Here is a 23866-nt window from a genome sequence, read left to right as displayed (position 1 = left end):
AAAAAAACCCAAAATATTACCCAAAAATGATCAGTCAAAATATGGTCATTATAAAATAAGTTATAAATTGAAACGGCAAATCCTTTGATACGTTTTTGTTAACTAAATTCTTTATTCTTACTTTCATATTCATTTTCTGAATGTTTAGCAGTTCCTTATTCACAGTCGATTGTCCTCGATTCACTTATCAAACGTTTGTGAATACATACCTATAAAGTAGGCCCTACAAATTTCGCTAAGAATATCAGGTCACACAACATTTTAAAAGTCAAAACATGTTTGCACCCTTCATTGGTGGTTTGCAATACAAGAAAACTAGAAATCAATCTATTTTTTTAAACAAAATTTGAAACGTTTAAGCTCAGATTACGTTAATATTATTCAAATGCCTTAAAGTTCAAAATGAGCACCACGAAATGAATTAAGTAGATGTCTTTCAATAGATTATGGTGGGGCAGCAGGGCTAATAATGCAAACTCACATAACTTTTTCATTCTTCTCCGCGGGTGGTATTGAAGTGTATGACAAGATTCATCTTCAAAGCATCAGGCGCGAAAACCTCCAATTATTACTTAACACATTCTTGTAAGAGGAGAAGCTCCTTTATACATCACAAGACGTTATTGGTGCATATTTGAATAATATTAAATCACTGCTATCGAGTATGCACTCATATTGAAATGCACTGGCATCTTCTCCTCTAAGAATAGCATTTCTTTAGCACACACAGCGAAAACCGTCACTTCAATTAAGCACGTTTTGAAGTTTCCCTTTTACACTGACGCCAACTATTCCATGTGATTGTTGTGCTGAAAGTTCAACACTTCTCATAATTTCAACACTTGCGTGAATTTCTAAGCTAGCAGTTTCTAAATGATATAATTCCAAAGTTCGGCTTAATATAGTCCTATGCCAGACTTTCTGACAAACTGTTGGAATTTAAAGATAAAAATTTCATGATGTTCCGTATTGAACTGTATCACAATTAAATTGAAATAACAAATAACGTAGTTCAACCTATTCAATACAAATAAATAAGAAATATAGTGTTACATTCCTATTTACTTATAAGCGAAAGCGGTACCAGTTTCGATCCCAATCTGGGTCATCATCAGCCGAATAAAAATACAAAAAACAATGCAGGCTGGATCATTAAGCTATTCACCGAGTTTCGTCGGCATTTGAAAGCACAGTGCCGGATATTGAGTATGTTGCGCTGATCTTCAGGAGCTAGCATTTTGCTTCAATCAAGCGACTCATCTTCGACTTCTACACAATTTTGGGACTTCATATTTATTAAATTGTGTTGTGACTTCGCGCCTGATAGTATATGTAGGCTGGCTCACTTTACTGTTCACCTCTTCTCGTAAACATTTTGAAACACAATGCCAAACTTCGCGTGTGTTGTGCTACTCTTCAGAAGATTGCACCTTACTTCATATAAGGGACTGACCTTCTACTTCTTCTATATTTTACGATTTAAAATCGCGCAGTGCTAATCTTATATTGCCTCTTCAACTGTTTTTGTGAAAGACTCGTCCTTTAATTTCTTGTTTTCCTATGCATTGTTTTTGTATATTTATTCGGCTGATGATGACCTAGATTGGGGTCGAAACCGATATCGCTTCCACTTATAATTAAATAAGAATGTAACACTACATTTCTTATTTACTTCTATTAATAGGTTGAACTATGTTATTTGTTATTTCAATTTAATTGTAAACTGTTGGAAAACAATTCCTGCGCAATCTTGATAGAAGAGGCAGAGTATTCCACTTGTATTAACTACAGATGTGATACGGAAAAGCAGTTTTGCGAATACTAGTTCTCAATAGGAAAGTTGATGATGATTCTCCACAGGTACAGCTGTTGCCAAACCGCCAAAATATGATGTTTCTACAAAAGCAGCTCAAAATATGACCTTATGACAAATAATAGCCAAAATATGCATTTATATGACAAGTAAAAATCACTGAATTATGACGATAATTACCTAATTTGCACTAAAATCCAATTAGGCAAGAAAACAGAGACAAAGAAAAAATATGACTTTTCCTAAACATCCAAGACCTACTGATGAATAACTGAAAGTTGAAAGAAACTACTGCTGTATCTCTGGAAAATACACAATCCCTCTTTTCAAGATTGTATGGTGGAGTGAGAATGGCTTCTCCTGGCTAAAATATTCCTAAAGTTATGATATAGTTGGTATAAGTGAGGCTTGTTAACAGGACTAGAAGGATTCCTAGTCAGGCAGCAACAGTACCTAATTGCACAAAATCAAGTAGAGTAAATGCAGGAATTGGTTTAATTATAATGCTCACAATAATAATACTGGTACAGGTCTACATACTCGCCAGTTGCAGATAATGAAGGAATCGATAGAACATACGAAGAGATAGGAGGTGTAATACAGTATGTAAAGAAAGGTGATGAGGATCTATTTGTGATGAAAGCAGGGGCATAGCTACAGAGGGAGTGGGGGTTACCGGGGGTTAGACCCCCCCCCCCCCCCCTTGGAATTTTTACAAAACAAAATAAACAGAAACTGATGATAAACAAGTGAAAGTTGCTCAGTGGGTTGGCTCTTTTGAGTATCCACAGAGACATAATTGTCAAACCAATAGATCTCTTGAAACTATTTTCTAAGAAGTCCCAAAAGTTGGGTTTTAAATTGTAATTTGAATGTACCATTCACTGTAAAACTGTTGACCTTGATCATATTGTTCTTGTTATGTATTTTAACGTGATATTTTGTAGTGTACTGCAGTCTGAATATCAACATAATTATTTTGCTATTTTGCTATTTTGCTTTACATCATACCAACTCAGACAAGTCTTATGGCAACGATGGAATAGGAAAGGCCTAGGAATGGGAAGGAAGTGGACGTGGCCTTAATTAAGGTACAGCCCCAGTATTTGCCTCTGTGAAATTGGGAAACCATAGAAAACCATCTTCAGGGCTGCCGACAGTGGGATTCGAACCTACTATCTCCCAGATGCAAGCTCACAGCTGCGCGCTCCTAACCGCACAGCCAACTTGCCCGGTCAACATAATTCACTTGTATCAGTATTCTTATAATGACACTCATGCATGTATGCACCACACATGCACAAGCACCTTCCTTCTATCCTATCATCTTGTAACTATAAGGCCCCTCCCATCGGTCCATCCTGGCTATGCTACTGGATGGAAAATTGGAATGCTGTGGTAGAGCAGGGAACAGAAGGCCATGTGAATGGAGAATGTGGACTGGGACAAAGGAATGAAAGAGAAAGCTGGCTGAACATACATTTGTAGTCCAAAGCCAAAGGAGCGTAACTTCAATTTTTGCACATTTTTAAAATGATGATTCTTACATCTAACTGTGGTCTATTAGATGCAAAGTTACCTAAAGTCAAAAACTAGTAACTCCCGTTCTTTATGGAGACAAATAGTAATAGATGCCACTTGATCCTATTTGGTTCTAACATTTGAGTAGAAGGAATCCTTTAACTCCACATTGGTGTGAGTTATTTCCCTTTGGCCCTCAGTATGTAACAGTGTGGTGCAGTTAAGTCTATTGTCAGATAGCATTGTGCTCTGAATACAGTATTGTTCAAACAGTGAATTATTGCTCTCCACAAAAACAATTCTTTCTAAATCTCTGTCAATATCTGAAATATTTGTTCAAAATTCTCTCCAAAAATCATCAGAAGTCAGAATGGTGAGTCGTAAATTGCAAGGTCATCACACCCCAACAAATAAAACACCTGAAATTGTGGTTGAAGGCATTAAACAACACATTTTGAAGTATTCAGCATATGAAAGCCATTATAGCAGAGGTAAACATTTTTAAAATACAGTACCTTGGTAACCACCTGAACATAAAAAAGTTGCATGACTTATATTGCAAAGAATGTGACACTGAAGGAAGAACAAAAGCAAAGGAATGGTTATTCTACAAGGTATTTAATGAAGTGTTCAATTGGCTTTCCATGAACCTGCCACTGACACTTGCAACACATGCGATGAACTTCAACGTCAGCTCAAGGAACCAACAAAGAACTTGCAAGGGAAAACACCAAAATGCAGATTTACAAAAATGCTTACCCACTCCTAATCTGACTAATTCCCAGAGCGTTTATTTATGTAAGTTTTGGACTCTAAATTACACTGTTCATGAATCTGTGTCAGGGCAGTCTTGGTGTATGATATGGGAAGAGAGAACAGTAGGACAAGGGGGAAATGAGATGGCTTCGTGCTTGTTTAAATGCATCTCAGAATCCATTCTCATGAAGGACGAAGTTGATACGCTGGCCATTTGGACAGAAATTGCACAGGACAAAACCAAAACATCATGAAGGTTTTGACGTATTTCTGGTTGCTTCATAAATGTTTAAATGTAAATGAGCTAAACCATAAGTTTCTTTCAAGAGAACACACTCATATGGAAGTCAATGGTGTACACAGTATTACAGAGAGGGCTAGAAAATAAATTCCTGAGTATGAAATGAGTGTTACCTGTAATGACTGGGTGCAATTAATAGGCAAATGTAAAGCCAAGATTCCTTTTTTTCACAAGAAGGATGGAAGGAACTTATACTACTAAACTGATTGTGGCAAAGAGTTTAAGTAAACCAGGGGAGATCCAAAAGGAAAATTCAGTGCTTCCTAATCAACTATTGGTACCCATCTTGCAGACTGAAAGGAAGCATATCAGCAGCGTTAAGTACCATGATCTCGTGACGATGCCACGGTTAGGAGAAGAGTACAGACCATACTTCATGCAACTCCCTCATGCAGGTATGAGTCAGATTACCCCGATTCTGAAAGATTTAGGCAGATGGTAAGTAGGATTATGTTGATGTCAATAATATTATGTGAATAATGCTGAGGCAAATAACTTGCTGGTATTTCTTTAATTATGGAAAAGTTCCCATTTTGTATTTACCTGGAACAAACAACCATCCAGATTTATATCTGTAACAATTGTACAGTTACTTATAATTTTAACTTTTTTGTTATTGTTAATCACATTTACTTATGTTTTAGTTACTTTTAATTATTTCACAAGTGCATAAAATGAAAATCAGTGTGTTTGGATACCATTCCATGGAGTTACGTTCATATGACTCAGAGCAAAGTGCAACATAAAATTAAATTTACTTAGAGCTGAACAATCATACGTCCCTTTTCTGAATATTTGACATTAAGAAAGGCTATAATGATAAACAATATAATAAAGCTTGTCAATCAAAAGTTTTATAAAAATCCAACCAATCATTTTAGAGTAATCACTAGAAATGTCAGCAAAATATTGTTTTCTCGCTCCCCTGCGAAGTCAATTCTTTGGCGCCTACGTTTGTTTGGCTCTGAGCTACAGAAATTAGTCCTTGTTAGGATTTGGCTCAAAAGATGGTAGCATATCACTGTGGATGGGAGGTAGAATATATACAGTACTGATGACTGAAAAGGGGACCCCCAGGACTCTCAGCTTGGAGGATGTGTTGGCGACCATGGGCACCCTAACTGAATCTGCCATAGCTTCCACTTACTTGTGCCAGTCTCCTCATTATAAACTTTCCTATCTGACCTCCCTGGGTCAACCCTTGTTCTCTTCCAACCCTGCTGGTATTAGGTTTGTGAGACCTGGGGTCTTTCATTTTCATGCCATTCTTGGCCCTTTTCTTTCTTTTGTTTATATTCATTTCCCTTCCCTCAACTAATGTTGAAGTCTTTGGACCAGGAAGACTTGCAAGTAAGTAGATGAACTGCTCAACAAAGTAGTATGTTATTTTTTGTTTGTTCTATAGTGGAAGCTATTTTGTTTCAGTTTTGACAATCTATAACTGTTGGGTGCTTCAATCAATCAATCAATCAATCAATCAATCAATCAATCAATCAATCAATCAATCAATCAATCAATCAATCAATCAATCAATCAATCAATCAATCAATCAATCAATCAATCAATCAATCAATCAATCAATCAATCAATCAATCAATCAATCAATCAATCAATCAATCAATCAATCAATCAATCAATCAATCAATCAATCAATCAATCAATCAATCAATCAATCAATCAATCAATCAATCAATCAATCAATCAATCAATCAATCAATCAATCAATCAATCAATCAATCAATCAATCAATCAATCAATCAATCAATCAATCAATCAATCAATCAATCAATCAATCAATCAATCAATCAATCAATCAATCAATCAATCAATCAATCAATCAATCAATCAATCAATCAATCAATCAATCAATCAATCAATCAATCAATCAATCAATCAATCAATCAATCAATCAATCAATCAATCAATCAATCAATCAATCAATCAATCAATCAATCAATCAATCAATCAATCAATCAATCAATCAATCAATCAATCAATCAATCAATCAATCAATCAATCAATCAATCAATCAATCAATCAATCAATCAATCAATCAATCAATCAATCAATCAATCAATCAATCAATCAATCAATCAATCAATCAATCAATCAATCAATCAATCAATCAATCAATCAATCAATCAATCAATCAATCAATCAATCAATCAATCAATCAATCAATCAATCAATCAATCAATCAATCAATCAATCAATCAATCAATCAATCAATCAATACTGATCTGCATTTAGGACAGTCGTCCAGGTGGCAGATTCCCTATCTGTTATTTTCCTAGCCTTTTCTTCAATGATGGAACTAACTCAGGATAAATTTCAGGTATTTTCTAATTTTATGTTCAAAGGCTATTTTCAGCATTTTGTGATATTGACTGGATTGATTGGTATAAACCAGCACTTAGTTGCGGTCAATTCGGGAATGGTTTCTGTCGTGTTAACCGGGTTGGGTTTCGAACCATGTTATAGTTACAACGAGCTTCCAGATTGGACTGTCTAAAATTATAGTGTTCTGTGAAAACTTGTTTATTGTTCTCTTTAAGTACTGAATTTTAAGCTTTTATTTAATAAGCACTAACTCAATTGTACAATTTGATGATTGGATATAATTTTATAAATTTCCAATTTCTTTGCAATCATTTAAGAAAAGGCTAGGAAAACAACAGATAGGGAATCTGCCACCTGGGCGACTGCCCTAAATGCAGATCAGTAGTAGTGATACGTTATTCATTGCATCATTCTGAACTACATCTTTGTTCAAAACATTGCTGTAAGCAGTCATAATTTACGAATGAAAACTGGGTGTCATTCCAAAACTTGCTATATTAAGTGGTCCTGTTACATCAAAACTATTTGCACTTAAAGGAGTTAACCAATGAGAAGTAGGTCACATGACTCACTATGTCCAACCACCAACAAAGTGATGTGATGTGTGATTATGTGGATGTGTGTACAACAATGCACTTCAGTACTGAAGTTACACTCGTTCTGCTGTGGGAACTAACATACTAATGAACAAAGAACCATACTATTTTATGGATATTGGAATGTCTAGGTCTGTAGTCAAGAAAGCTAAATGCCTGGCTGACCTAAGCATTACTCCAGTACGAAGAAGTGTGAGCGTGATTCCTGTAAAGCTTAGGGATATCAACAGACTACTGACAGAACATTTTGGTTGATCTTGGAGAACAACAGTTCAAGGTGTAGACGTTTACAGACAACTACTTGATGGTGTGAATGTCACAGCTCAACAAGATAATGAGTGACCAGAATTACTAGAAGGGGCAAATCCCAGTTGAGTTGCAGATGCCATGTGCAATGCCATGCTATGTGAAATTTCATAGATGTATAAACCAGCACTTAGTTGTGGTCAATTCGGGAATGGTTTCTGTTGTGTCAACTGGGTTGGGTTTCGAACCGTGTTATAGTTACAACGAGCTTCCAGATTGGACTGTCTAAAATTATAGTGTTCTGTGAAAACTTGTTTATTGTCCTCTTTAAGTACTGAATTTTAAGCTTTTATTTAATAAGCACTAACTCAATTGTACAATTTGATGATTTGAATAATTGCAGTTACAACTCATTAAACTTTACCAGCTCCTTTCTTATAATTGTTTGTTACATTCCTGTGTTCCTGTTCCAGCTCCTTTCTTATAATTGTTTGTTACATTCCTGTGTTATTCCTAAATATTGTTATTCAAAATCCACCCTCTCTTATTACCATTTTAATACAGTTCCCATACAAGTGTTATTCCTAAATTCGCTATCTCAAAAGGAATGTCCTTCCAAAACCAGCTATATCCATCCTGTTTTCCCAAAACTGGCTATGTGCATAATTATTCTCTAAAAATGTTTAAAATTACAATATCCTTATGTGTGATATCTGTCTGAAATAATTCTAAATTAGCAGAATATTTTTCGATAAAAGAATCTCCTTTGTATTTGAAGTGGTTTCAAAACCAGACATTTTTTCTGTTTCCTGAAAAATTTACAAAATTTCACATAGCCAGTTTTGGAAAGGACCGCCTCAAGTCTCAGATCAATGTAGAGAGAGAGGAAGAAGAAAGGAACACATAATAAGACCAACACAATGGCAGATCAGTGTGGGAAGAGGCAGCAACAGAAATAGGAGATGAGGACAAACATGGAAACACAAAAGTACAAGGACAGCCTCCACATCTTCATACACTGCTGTCTTCAAATAGATTGGCTCTCTCCCCATCCATCTGTCTGTCGACTCATTTAATTAGGAATGCTCTCTCCTCAGTTGGTGGTTATCTGTGACTGGGAGAGAAATGTTTATTCATTCATACATGCATGCATGGATACAATTCAGTCATGCAATCATTCATTAATTCATTCATTCGTGCACCAATTTCTTTTATCAGTTCATGCATAGTGTCTGTTGAATGTGGAGGAGAACTCTGTACAGAGTTATGACAATAAATAAATAATTATTTGAAGCCAGCAGTGTATGAAGATGTGGAGACTGTCCTTGTTCTTTTGTGTTTCTATGTTTGTCCTCATCTACTATTGCTGTTGCTCCGCCTTCCCACACTGACGTGCCATTGTGTTCATCTTATTTCTTTCTTGTTCCTTTCTCTCTACATGACTTGGAATTAGTAAGTAATGTAGAGAAAATATAAGCTCTTACCTTTGTTCGATATGTTTTATAGTAAATAAATACACCACTACCAGGTGTCTTCTCTCGCCTTGCCGTAACACTGTAGTTATGAGTTTTCGTGACCCTGGTGACAATAAAGAAAATGTTATATTCATCTTACTATTCTTTTTAAATTTTTTTTTTCTATGAAGGTGGATCTACTGTACCAGTGTAGGCTTGTGGGGTTTTGTCACAAAAGAATTCTGAGAGTCTCTGTTTTGTAGAATGGGGACTGGCCATTTGATGACTTTAAATTGATCAAGAAAATCACATTATTAAGAATTTAAAATGAAGGTCTACCTATTGAATACAATTTAATATGATGTCTTACAATTACTTATACATTGGTACTGGTGTTGACCCCATTATGGGTCATCTTCAGTCATTTGTTGACTAAATTTGACAATACATAGTGCAAATGTCCAACTAAATACAATCAAATTAAACACTTAAAAATATTTAGTACCAGTACATGAATTATGTGAATGTGTATCAATACAGATCATGATGAAGTTTATATCATATGATCAAGGCAGGCATATAAGAGTTTCTTCTTTTTAATCTGTTTACCCTCCAGGGTTGGTTTTTCGCTCAGACTCAGCAAGGGATTCCACCTCTGCCATTTCAAGTGCAGTGTCCTGGAGTGTGAGACATTGAGTCAGGGGATAAAACTGGGGAGGATGATCAGTACCTTGCCCAGGCGGCCTCACCTGCTATGCTGAACAGGGGCCTTGGTGGGGTATGGGAAGATTGGAAGGGATAGACAAGGAAGAGGGAAGGAAGTGACCGTGGCCTTAAGTTAGGTAGCATCCCTGCATTTGCCTGGAGGAGAAGTGGGAAACCACGGAAAACCACCCGCACCACATTTCAAATTTCGTGGCAGAGCCGGTAATCGAGCCCAGGCCTCCAGGGGTGGCAGCTAACCACACTAACGACTGCACCACAGAGGCGGACATATAAGAGTTTAAAATGTAAAATTGGATACGAAAACTATTTTTCCCCTACCTACCTCCAAATATATTCTTTAGGGTTTTTAACATGTTTTGTAGTTGTTTGTCTAATATTCTGATCACAAATTATACTACCATCTGAGTTACTCAGCCCATCAATTTCAAATTTTGAACAAAATCTATGGCATATATCATCATAATTTTGTTTGTGGACTTTGAATTTCTGTCCCATATGTAGTTTATATCTCAGTCTAGGTAAGAAGAAGTCAAAATTACGTTCACTTACATTTTTATTTGTTTTTTGTGCCATGACATGAAAAAGGAGTGAAGATATTTTCTTTTACAATTTGATTTACATTGCACTGATACAGATAGTTCTTATGGTGATGAAATGAAATGGTGTATGGCTTTTAGTGCCAGGATGTGTCCAAGGACTCTGGCTGGCCAGGTGCAGGTCTTTTGATTTGACTCCCGTAGGTGACCTGCGTGTTGCAATGAGGATGAAATGATGAAGACGACACATACACCCAGTCCCCGTGCCAGGGGAATTAACCAATTAGGGTTAAAATTCCCAACCCTACCAGGAATCGAACCCAGGACCCCTGTGACCAAAGGCCAGCACTAACCATTTGGAGCCGGACTTATGGTGATGATGGAATAGGAAAGGGCTAGGAGCTGAAAGAAAGGGTTTGTAGCCTTAATTAAGGTATAGCCTTAGAATTTGCCTGGTGTGAAAATGGGAAACTGTGGAAAACCCTCTTCAGGGTTGTGCACAGTGTGGTTTGAACCCACTATCTCCTGAATGTAGAAGATAATTTTATGAAATTCATTATTTATATTGGAATAAAGAGGTATTTGAACAGGATATACAGTAATAAACTGGCTTTGTACAGGATAGCATGATAGTTCAGAGGAAGATATTAATTCTCTATTATCTCCATTAGTATTAGACCTTTAAGACTAGTGGATATAACAAAAGTACAATAGAAAGTCATTCTGGATACTTTATGTCTTATTCATTTTTTTAATGTTCTCTTTTTCTTCTTTTCCTGTTCAGATAGTGTCAGCTATTTTTTGACAACTTCCTTACAGTAACTTCTGTACACCGTCTCCTTTCTAACAAAAGTTCTCTTTTGGATCATCCTAAGACTGGTTAGATGTCTACTACAAGTCACTCCACAGATCCATCTCAATAGCTACTTGGAGTTTCTGTTCGTTCATTTCCTTTTTAGCTCAGCATTCCAAGCCACATAGAATGGCTGGATGGACACAGAAATCCTGTATGACCCATCGCTTCACCCAGACATTGTTTATCTGACTGGTCCTTATCAATGTAATGACAACTAATGTCTTCAGATATCTTGGATCAGTAATATAGGATAAAGAAAAAGTCTCAGATACTAGGTTTCTGTTCAACTATTTCTTTTTTGTAGCCCTACATTCCAAGCTGGATGGACAATCGTTTTACACATTTTGCCCTCCAGGTTAAGTGGGAGGACCTCTTTTCATTTTTTCTTTTTCCAAGGCACCTGAGCAAAGGCTTGGAAAGTTGTATATAAGGGGCTGTCTAGCCGAGGTGGTAAAGGCCTGCAGATTTTGATGAGTCATATGGTTGGCAGGGCAAATCCTTTAGGCTGTTATTCTTGGCTTTCTAGACCAGAGCTGCTATCTCAGTATCAGATAGCTCCTCAATTGTAATCATGTAGGCTAAGTAGACCTACAACCAGCCCTAAGATCTAGGTAAAAATCCGTGACCTGGCTGGAAATCGAACCTTGGATCTCCAGGTAACAGGCTGGCACACACTCAATGTACTGTTTTAACCACATACCAACTCTCCTACCAATCATAAATATCTGGCAGTACCAGGAATCGAACCCAGATCCCCGAGGACGGCAGCTAGTAGCACTAACCGTTACACTACAGAGGTGGGCATAATTTGTTATTCTACTAAATAATATTCATCGACTTCATACAAAAAAAAATTTTCCTAGTGGTTTCAAACCCCATCATCTTGAGCCCAGAATATGGATTTCTGTGATTCTCAACTTTGTTTGCTAGTAGTTTGACATTGCTCTAACTGAAAGAGTTTTTTGGTATTAATGTAAGAGGAAATGGCTAGGACTAGAAAGGTAACTACCATGGCCTTAACTAAGGTACAGTCTACCAGACCCGCAGTGTAGGGGCAACGCGTCCACCTGTCACCTGGCGGCCCTGGGTTCGATTCCCGGCCGGGTCAGGGTTTTTTGATTGTAATGATTAATATCCCTGGCCTGGGGGCTGGGTGTTTGTGATGTCCTTAATCTTCCTTTCTGCACACACAACATTCCACACTACCGTCATTCCAATTACACGCAGGTTCATACAATATGGTGCCAGTAGGGGCAAAAGATCCACATAGGTCGATATCCCGAACAAATAGCATTACAAAAAAGAGGTACAGTCTGGTGTGAAAATGGAAAATCATGGAAATCATTTTCAAATTGACTACAAGCTAACAGCTATACAGCCAAAACTGCATAGGTAACTCATTCAGTTCTTTTAGATTATTTATTTTTCATCCTTGTGCTTTACCTCCAAGACTGTGTCCTTAGAACACATTTTCTCCAGGTTCTCATGCAGACTCAGATAAAATAATAATATCCTCTGAAAATTTTAATAGTGTTGATTTCCACTAGTTGAACTAAGATTATTTTTCCTAATTTTTGTGTGATTTTCTTTACTGGCTCTGCCAGGCTGAGTGGCTCAGACAGTTGAGGCGCTGGCCTTCTGAACCCAACTTGGCAAGTTGGATCCTGGCTCAGTCCGGTGGTATTTGAAGGTGCTCAAATACGTCAGCCTCGTGTCGGCAGATTTACTGGCATGTAAAAGAACTCCTGCAAGACTAAAGTCCGGCACCTCAGTTACTCAGGAAACCATAAAAGTAGTTAGTGGGATGTAAAGCAAATAATATTAAATTATATTAGTATTTAACCCTCAACTGGTATCATACGTCTGTGAGACGGCCGAAAATTTTCCCAAGGCCATCCCCTCTCCTATCCTCAGCCTACTGCTTTCTTCCCTTGTGTACCTCTCTGTTGGAATGTTGTTTCCCTGCAGAGAAGGTGATGTACCGCTCGCTTTGTTTCACCTTGAAAAGTGCGTATTAAACTTATCGCGCCCTCTGACAGACGTATGATACCAGTTCCGTGACTATTGTTCGCGAATGACGTTATTCAGTATCGAGTGTTTATTGAGATAGTGGCTAGGCTTGATTTTATGAAGACACTTGCCAAGTCACTGGTCTATTCTCAAATGCATTGGAAGCTTACTGAGGTGAAGAAAATTCCACGTGAACTGACATTCTGGATGAGGAGGATTCATCAGATTGATGACGAACAAGAGGAACCTGAATTCTTCGAGGTTCGTAAAACGTGCTACTTTTGCGATCCTCAACTGAAAAGAAGAACGAAGTACCAGTGCCAGAAGTGCGGGAAACCGATCTGCTTGGAGTGCACAAAAAAAAAAAAAATTATAATAAAGTAACATATCCTGTGATAAGGAAAATTGTGCTTTCTAACAAACAGTGACTTTGAACCTTAAAATTTAAATTTATGTTTTGAGTTTTCCAGTAATTTTATGTTTTATTTGTTTGTATGGTCTTTGTATAAAACTGATATATCAGCGAAATGATGGTAATAATCATACTTTCTAGATTTTTAAGAAAAAGCAGAAGCGTCCACATTTTTGGAGCATCATTCTAATATTTTATTATTTTTTTCTGGGTTTGTAATTTTTTTCTTCTACTTTTGGCACTGACATGTTTACAAACATATATTTAAAGGAATTAAGTTGAATAAATAACAAAAAATTAAGAACAAATTGTTTAATTTAAAAGTAAATATCTGGAGTCTGACCGACGTATGATACCAGTTACGTTACAAACGTAGTTGATACCAGCTGAGGGTTAAATAAATAGGATTTACCATTGGATTATTGAAATGGCATTGTAATCAGGGTTATTTATTGAAACCATGATTGTTTCCAGTCAAAGTAATTTATTGTCATAAATGATTCCATCTTGTACAGCTCCTTGGCTGAATGGTCAGTGTAGTGGCCCTCAGTTCAGAGGGCCCTACTTCAATTGGCAGCCGCGTTGGGGATATTGATTGCGTATGGTTAATTCTTGAAGCTCAAAGACCGAGTGTTTGCAGTTGTTAAAACACTTATCTTCATCTACATACAACACACCACATTACCAACAACCACAGAAACATGCAATGGTAGATACATCCCTCTACATAGGGTTGATGTCAGGAGGGGCAACCAGTTGCAAAACTAGGCCAAGAAGAAGAAAATTTAATTTATTCAGCATTTGACTAGTAGAGACGAGCCTGACGTCTTCATTCGACAGTGAAGCCCCTAAAAAGTACATAGACCTGCATTGTATCTTTGGGCCTCTGATATATAATCTTGTTTGATGTCATGCACAGAGTGAGTCCTGTAGCTGCTATATAATTATATGAAGAAAAAGTGGAATAGATGGTCTATCAACTGGAACATTCCCTTCTGCGGAATAGCCCACTTTAATTAAAATTCTTGCATTTGCTATCAGTCAGAAAATCTAGTACCAGTTGCAAAAGTGCTGTACAAGGAAAATGAGAAAAATCTAAACAAGTCTCAACTAGAAATTGCATAAGAAGAGGTACTACATTAACAAATCTCACTGGAAGAAATTATACAGTTTTTAGGCCTGAGATATGGGACATCTTCAATAGTCCATGTGGGTAGGGGTGGTGGAATACATCCATGGTAACCCTTGCCTGTCATAAAAGTTGACTAAAAGGGGGACAATGGGTCTCCTCTTGGGAGCATAGGTTGGCAACTACAGTTCTCCTAGCCGAGTCTGCCATTTTCCCACTCATTTGTACTAGGCTCCTCAATTTTCTCTTTCCTGTCTGGTCTCCCTTGGTCAACTCTTGTTTCCTTCCAACGCTGACAGTATTAGGTTTCCGAGGAGTAGGGTGTCTTTCATTTTCATGCACTTCATGGACCTTCCCTTTCTCTCTGGGATGCAGGGGCTCTATGAATCTGTACATCGCTGTAACCATTGCTCTTGAGTGTGTCCCTATCCTCCTGGATACATGATGGCTCACAAATTTGTGTCGCTCTCGGCGCGAGTGTCTTGAGAATGCCCTGTTTTTGTGCTGGATGGTGGTGAGAATCTGCATGGAAGTAGCGATTTGTGTGAGTAGGCTTTCAATAGATGCTATGTCCTAAGGAGCCCTCCAGTTTCTTTCTCTCTAGAACATCCAAGAAGGGAAGGCATCCATCCGACTCCATCTCCATAGTGAATTTAATTGAAGGATGTTGCTGATTTAAGTGGTTTAAAAATACACGAAGTTTCTCAGAACCTTCTGTCCATACCACAGAAGGACATAGAGCCCTGCATCTCAGAGGGACAACTAATCATAGCTCACAGAAGGAAGAAGTGAAGGGAACTGCAAACCTGCCTTACATTCACAACACCACAGACAGAATTGCCAAGGTCCTTCACAAGCATAATATAAAAACCGAGTTTGGCACCGTCACTAAAATTGCTCATATTTAGGTAAAACCAAGGACAAATTGTCCCCACTATTACACCCGGGGGTGAACAAAATTCCCTGTACTTGCGGCAAGGTATACATTGGCCGAAAATGCTGGTCCATTGGGACTTGCATCAAGGAACACCAAAGAAATATCCGTCTTAACCAGCCAGACAAGTCAGCAATAGCTGAGCACGCCTTATCGTCGGGTCATGATGTCATGTTCCAAGATGTTTGAGCTCTTAACCACACTAAACTCTACAGGTCTAGGATTATAGAGTAAGCTGTGGAAATACGTACATATCCTAACAATTTCAACAGAAACAATGGCTATCAATTAAGTAATATGTGGTTGCTAGCCATTAAGGATTGTGTTAAACTGCAGTGGTATGTATAAGTTAGGAAATTAGTTTGGAAGGGTAATAGGGAGGTACATTCAGGGAAACGGTGTGGCCTAGGGAGCAATGATAAGGGAACAGGGAACTGAAAATCAAGTAGGGATGACATAAAATTGTTAGTGTTGAACTCTAGAAGTATTGTAAAGAAAGGAATAGAATTGAGTAATTTAATAGATATATATTTACCAGATATTGTAATAGGAGTTGAATCATGGCTGAGAAATGATATAATGGATGCAGAAATGTTCTCACGGAACTGGAGTGTGTATCGTAGAGATAGGATAGGAATGGTGGAAGGGGGAGTATTCATTCTGGTGAAAGAAGAATTTGTAAGCTACGAAAAAGTTAAAGATGAGACAAATGAAATTTTAGGTGTAAGGCTCATTTCTAAAGATAATAGGCAACTTGATATATTTGGAGTGTACAGACCGGGAAAGGGTAGCACTGACACGGATTCAGAATTATTTGATAAGATAATCAGCTATGTAGGAAACGACAAGGAAAGAAATGTAATTGTAGCAGATCTGAATTTACCAGATGTCAATTGGGAAGGAAATGCGAATGACAGGAAGCATGACCAACAAATGGCAAATAAGTTAATATGAGAAGGACAGCTGATTCAGAAAGTGATGGAACCAACCAAAGAGAAAAATATCCTGGATGTGGTGCTGATAAAACCAGATGAGCTCTATAGAGAAACTAAAGTAATAGATGGTATTAGTGATTTATTAGCTGTATTTGTCGTAGTTAAAAATAAGTGTATAGAAAGGAAGGTCTTAAAAGTAGGACTATTAGGCAGTACCATATGGCTGATAAAGCAGGCATGAGGCAATTTCTAAAAAGTAACTATGATCGGTGGAAAACGGTAAATAAAAATGTAAACAGACTCTGGGATGGGTTTAAAGAAATTGTTGAGGAATGCGAAAACAGGTTTGTACCTTTAAGGGAGGTAAGGAATGGTAAAGACCCACCTTATTATAATAGAGAAATAGAGAGACTAAGAAGGAGGTGCAGACTGGAAAGAAATAGAAATGGCTGTGGAAGTAAGGAGAAATTGAAGGAACTTATTAGAAAATTGAATCTAGCAAAGAAGGCAGCTAAGGATAACATGATGGCAAGCATAATTGGCAGCCATACAAATTTTAATGAAAAATGGAAGGGTATGTATAAGTATTTTAAGGCAGAAACAGGTTCCAAAAAGGACATTCCAGGAATAATTAATGAACAAGGGGAGTGTGTATGTAAGGATCTTCAAAAGGCAGAAGTACTCAGTATGCAGTATGTAAAGATTGTTGGTTACAAGGATAATGTCCAGATAGAGGAGGTGACTAAGGCTAAAGAAGTATTAAAATTTACATATATTACAATGACATTCAATATAAGATACAAAAGTTGAAAACTAGAAAAGCAGCTGGAATTGATAAGATTTCTGGGAATATACTAAAGACAATGGGTTGGGATATAGTACCATATCTGAAGTACTTATTTGATTATTGTTTGGTCAGAGGAGCTATACCAAATGAATGGAGAGTTGCTATAGTAGCCCCTGCGTGTAAAGGAAAGGGTGATAGACATAAAGCTGAAAATTACAGGCCAGTAAGTTTGACATGCATTGTATGTAAGCTTTGGGAAGGCATTCTTTCTGATTATATTAGACATGTTTGTGAAATTAATAACTGGTTCGATAGAAGGCAGTTCGGTTTTAGGAAAGGTTATTCCACTGAAGCTCAACTTGTAGGATTCCAGCAAGATATAGCAGATATCTTGGATTCTGGAGGTCAAATGGACTGTATCACGATTGACCTGTCTAAAGCATTTGATAGGGTGGATCATGGGAGACTACTGGCAAAAATGAGTGCAGTTGGACTAGACAAAAGAGTGACTGAATGGGTTGCTATATTTCTAGAAAATAGATCTCAGAGAATTAGAGTAGGTGAAGCTTTATCTGACCCTGTAATAATTAAGAGGGGAATTCCTCAAGGCAGTATTATCGGACCTTTATGTCTTCTTATATATATAAATGATATGAGTAGAGGAGTGGAATCAGAGGTAAGGCCTTTTGCGGATGATGTTATTCTCTATAGAGTAATAAATAAGTTACAAGATTGTGAGCAAGTGCAACGTGACCTAGAAAATGTTGTGAGATGGACAGCAGGCAATGGTATGTTGATAAACGGGGTTAAAAGTCAGGTTGTGAGTTTCACAAATAGGAAAAGTCTTCTCAGTTTTAATTACTGCGTTGATGGGGTGAAAGTTCCTTTTGGGGATCAGTGTAAGTATCTAGGTGTTAATATAAGGAAAAATCTTCATTGGGGTAATGACATAAATTAGATTGTAAATAAAGGGTACAGATCTCTGCACATGGTTATGAGTGTGTTTAGGGGTTGTAGTAAGGATGTAAAGGAGAAGGCATATAAGTCTCTGGTAAGACCCCAATTAGAGTATGGTTCCAGTGTATAGGACCCTCACCAGGATTACCTGATTCAAGAACTGGAAAAAATCCAAAGAAAGGCAGCTCGATTTGTTCTGGGTGATTTCCGACAAAAGAGTAGCATTACAAAAATGTTGCAAAGTTTGAGCTGGGAAGAACTGAGAGAAAGAAGGAGAGCTGCTCGACTAAGTGGTATGTTCTGAACTGTCAGCGTAGAGATGGCGTGGAATGACATTAGTAGACGAATAAGTTTGAGTAGGAAAGATCGCAATATGAAGATAAAGTTGGAATTCAAGAGGACAAACTGGGGCAAATATTCATTTATAGGAAGGGGAGTTAGGGATTGGAATAACTTACCAAGGGAGATGTTCAATAAATTTCCAATTTCTTTGAAATCATTTAGGAAAAGGCTAGGAAAACATCAGATAGGGAATCTGTCACCTGGGCGACTGCCCTAAATGCAGATCAGGATTGATTGATTGATTGATTGATTGATTGATTCATTCATTCATTCATTCATTCATTCATTCATAGGTAGTTCTCTTCACTGTCCTTTCTATATTGTTATTTTGTTTCCATATTTTCCAAATTTGTACGTTTGTCATCACCAGTTGGTTCATGGACTTGGCAACAAAAATACAAATTCATGAATATCTGTTATCATAGCCGGTACGGTAAAAATGTATAAGACATAAATGGTCGGAAATTTAATTCTCTATAACTTTGGTTATGTAGTATTTATCGATACGACAACTAATAATATAAATATTTGAGAATTACATTTAGGCCTTCCCCTAAACTACCATTTCACTCAGCGTAAATAAAATTACTTATAGCTCATTCTTCGACTTTGCATACCAATTTTCAATGAAACAGGACCACTAAAAACATAAATATTTGAAAATTAAATTTTAGGCTTTCCCCTAAACTACGGTACGGTACCATTTCTATCAGCGTGAATAAAATTATTTATGGCCTAGATTGTAGCGACTTATTCCCCGACTTTGCATACCGATTTTAATTAAATTCTCTTAGGCCGTTTTCTAGTGATGCGTGTACAGACAGACAGACAGACAGACAGACAGACATACAGACAGACAGACAGACAGACAGACAGACAGACAGACAGACAGACAGACAGACAGACAGACAGACAGACAGACAGACATTACGAAAATGTGAAAAGTGCATTTCCTGGTTACTGTGGACATGACCGATGCAGAAATACCATTATTTTCAAATTCTGAGCAATGTACAGGCAAAACTCTTATTTTATATACACTGACTGACAGAGCAAATGCAACACCAAGAAGGAGTGGTCAGAACTTTATGCCAATTGCAGGGTAGACTGACGTCACTGAGGTATGCTCATGATGTGAAATGCGCCGCTGTGCTGCGCACGTAGCGAACGATAAATGGGACACGGCGTTGGCGAATGGCCCACTTCGTACCGTGATTTCTCAGCCGACAGTCATTGTAGAACGTGTTGTCGTGTGCCACAGGACACGTGTAGAGCTAAGAATGCCAGGCCGCCGTCAACGGAGGCATTTCCAGCAGACAGACGACTTTACGAGGGGTATGGTGATCGGGCTGAGAAGCGCAGGTTGGTCGCTTCGTCAAATCGAAGCCGATACCCATAGGGATGTGTCCACGGTGCAGCGCCTGTGGCGAAGATGGTTGGCGCAGGGACATGTGGCACGTGCGAGGGGTCCAGGCGCAGCCCGAGTGACGTCAGCACGCGAGGATCGGCGCATCCGCCGCCAAGCGGTGGCAGCCCCGCACGCCACGTCAACCGCCATTCTTCAGCATGTGCAAGACACCCTGGCTGTTCCAATATCGACCAGAACAATTTCCCGTCGATTGGTTGAAGGAGGCCTGCACTCCCGGCGTCCGCTCAGAAGACTACCATTGACTCCACAGCATAGACGTGCACGCCTGGCATGGTGCTGGGCTAGAGCGACTTGGATGAGGGAATGGCGGAACGTCGTGTTCTCCGATGAGTCACGCTTCTGTTCTGTCAGTGATAGTCACCGCAGACGAGTGTGGCGTCGGCGTGGAGAAAGGTCAAATCCGGCCGTAACTGTGGAGCGCCCTACCGCTAGACAACGCGGCATCATGGTTTGGGGCGCTATTGCGTATGATTCCACGTCACCTCTAGTGCGTATTCAAGGCACGTTAAATGCCCACCGCTACGTGCAGCATGTGCTGCGGCCGGTGGCACTCCCGTACCTTCAGGGGCTGCCCAATGCTCTGTTTCAGCAGGATAATGCCCGCCCACACACTGCTCGCATCTCCCAACAGGCTCTACGAGGTGTACAGATGCTTCCGTGGCCAGCGTACTCTCCGGATCTATCACCAATCGAACACGTGTGGGATCTCATTGAACGCCGTTTGCAAACTCTGCCCCAGCCTCGTACGGACGACCAACTGTGGCAAATGGTTGACAGAGAATGGAGAACCATCCCTCAGGACACCATCCGCACTCTTATTGACTCTGTACCTCGACGTGTTTCTGCGTGCATCGCCGCTCGCGGTGGTCCTACATCCTACTGAGTCGATGCCGTGCGCATTGTGTAACCTGCATATCGGTTTGAAATAAACATCAATTATTCGTCCGTGCCGTCTCTGTCTTTTCCCCAACTTTCATCCCTTTCGAGCCACTCCTTCTTGGTGTTGCATTTGCTCTGTCAGTCAGTGTATATAGATTTTAAAATGGCCATATTTAGATTAATCACTTTCGGGTCATATTTTGTAATTTTTACGTCATATTTCGTCACTTTTGAGGTCATATTTCGTCACCTTTGAGGTCATATTTGCTTGCTTATTTGGGCTATTTTTAGGTCTTAAACATCCGAGCCCTAGTAATGAGTGTAGCACAGCTGTAAACAATGCCGTCTCTCGCACACCGCGACACACTCCTCAAGAAGAACCTGCACGGAAATATTTAAAAAATAATTACAACTTTGGAGATTGAGACCAAAATATCATATTTTGTGTGGAAATGATACTTTCTTGATGTGTAGTTCACCTGAGATCGTCATCATCATCATCATCATCATCAATGTCCCACTCCAGTCTCCCGGGTGTGGTTAACAAGCCTCCTTCCACTTCCTTTCTGTTCTTCCACTTTTCCTGCTCCATTACTTCCGCCACATTCAATCCAGCTTCTCTAATGTCGTTCCAAATCTGATCCATACACCTTCTTCCCGGTCTTCCAACTGGTCTCTTTCCCTTAACTTCTCTTTCCAATTCCCTCCTTGCTACCCGTTCCTTTCCCATTCTTTCTACATGTCCGAACCATCTCAGTCTTGCTTTCTGTATCTTCTGTACTAACGGTTGTATATTTAGATCTTCTCTGAGATCGTATTACGCACAAATTTTGCTCTCTCTGTGCCAAATGAATAATAGGCTTATCTAGTTGTGCGGTGTGATAATTTTCAAACTTTATTTGGAGAGGTTTTGATTTAAATTTGTTCATATATTTTGTGTGTTGTAATCAATTAAATTCTTATATCGCTTACAGATTAATCCTATAGGTCTGTAATTACTGAAAATGAAATCAATTAAAGTTAAATAAAGTTAAATTAAAACACCTCAGTGGTGCATAGTTGGCAGTTCAGCAGCTTAGCCATTGAACCACGGAGGAAGTCAGATAAAACCTATTAAACATTATCTTTTAATAATCTTACGATAACGAATAATCTCTTGGTCTATATAACTTGACGAAATATTACAATTCTATCTGCTGTGATTGAATTTACATTAGTTGTCATTCATGGGTTTTTACATTTTACTGTATTTGATGGGCCTGAATTTTGATTTGGCAGGTACCACATTCGTTGCGCCCCTGCGTCACGTCACGCCAAGGGATAACGCAAAGGATAGGACGCGCACTCGTTCATTTACTCGCAGCTTGTTGTGGTTACTGGATGAAATTTAAATAACCGTGCACTGCAACTTTGTGAGTTTGCACCTCGTCGATAATAGAACCAGAATAAACATGTGACGGCGAAGGGGTAAAGGAATTTAGATTCCCCTATTTGAATTAATTGGCCCTCAAAATAATGAGAACATGAGTGTGAAATGCAAGTTTTGTTCAGAAGCAATCTTTTCGAAAGTTTCAAGGAACTGGATCATGTTTAGTCTCACTTAGTGATAATAGCCACTTAATGTATCTATGAAAAATAATTAAATAAAACTGAAATAATATATCATTCCTTGCAAACTTAATTAACATTTCATTCCCATGTGAAACAAATCAAGGGTGACGGCTAAAATCAGACTCACATTTTGCTAATTGTCTAGAATTTCAATTTTAAGGTTTCAAGTCGATTATGTTACTATAAATTAGTGAGAGAAAATGTATAATTAAACCCATTACCTAGAGCAACTTGTTTTATTACACATGATGTACAGAAAAATAAAGTAGGCCTACATGTACAGTGAAATGAAAATTTTTTTTTATAAGGACAAATACAGGACGTTGATCTGTCTTGCCAGTTAGGCGCCGTCATCTACGAGAGGATCGTCTGCAAACTCGAAGTCACTTTCATCTTCGTTTGGAATATTGTCTGGAATTAACGCTTGGTGGAACGCTCGAGTATCGGGATTGATCAAAAACTGTTTTAGGTGTAGTAAGACCTTCAACTTTGCAGATTTTATAGGCGATGGTCCATTGTACAAACTTTTTTTTAGTTGTGTGGGACCCGCAGTTTTTTTGTCTTCTTCTTTGAAACCACAACAGCTTTATTGTAACTTCTAAAATAAGTACTTTTATGCAGTGGCGTGCGGTGAAAATATTCATTACCCCAGCTGCAAATTAAAAAAAAAATCGTAGCCCCACTACACGCTGTTAAAGTCAACATTACCAATTTATAAGGCTGCATTTTTCGTGGAAAGGTCTACCTGAGAAAGATCTTTCAAGAATATTTTCAACCAAACGCTCGCACATACTTCCTAATTGATATTCACGGCAATGACACTACACCATCATAACTTAATCTACAGCAGATTCTAAACAACGTACTTGCAGTTTCATCCGGTGACGCTTCGTGATAGAACAGTCATGGTTCTGGGACTAACTATTTGTTTTTTACTTAAAGAGCCTAATCTAAACTAATCAGCAAAATTGAACGGGTATTTTACCGTCGTTGAAGTTTTATAGTGTCACTCGCATTCTGAGTGTACGTGCATCAACGACAAACGAGGGAAAATATTTGTCACGACGTATAACACACGTTATATTCATTAAGAATGCTACAGAACTCGCGAAACCTTCACCTATAATCCAAGAGGAACACTACAAAAATTCACTATATACCACTATCACAGACAACCATTCGCGCTTAACTCTGTGTTCATGCTGGGCAACCTAAATATCTTTCTGCGGCTATCGGAACACATATTCTATACGTGCCATCAATGAATTACTCGAAAAAACTGTATACATGCCGAAA

General features: G+C 38.4%; 1 protein-coding gene across 1 annotated transcript in view; it reads right to left on the bottom strand.

Moving 5' to 3' along the window:
* The window catches only part of LOC136886431 (multiple epidermal growth factor-like domains protein 10), an 86250-nt gene that overhangs the window by 48312 nt on the left and 14072 nt on the right, over positions 1 to 23866 (bottom strand). Inside the window, exon 2 of the mRNA XM_067159209.2 lies at positions 9058 to 9151. Coding sequence (XP_067015310.2) covers positions 9058 to 9151 — 94 coding nt within the window. The remainder of the gene's footprint in view (positions 1 to 9057; positions 9152 to 23866) is intronic.

The sequence above is a fragment of the Anabrus simplex genome, chromosome 1, assembly GCF_040414725.1.
Source record: "Anabrus simplex isolate iqAnaSimp1 chromosome 1, ASM4041472v1, whole genome shotgun sequence".
Classification (NCBI taxonomy): domain Eukaryota; kingdom Metazoa; phylum Arthropoda; class Insecta; order Orthoptera; family Tettigoniidae; genus Anabrus; species Anabrus simplex.
This window is presented reverse-complemented; position numbering and strand designations above follow the sequence as displayed.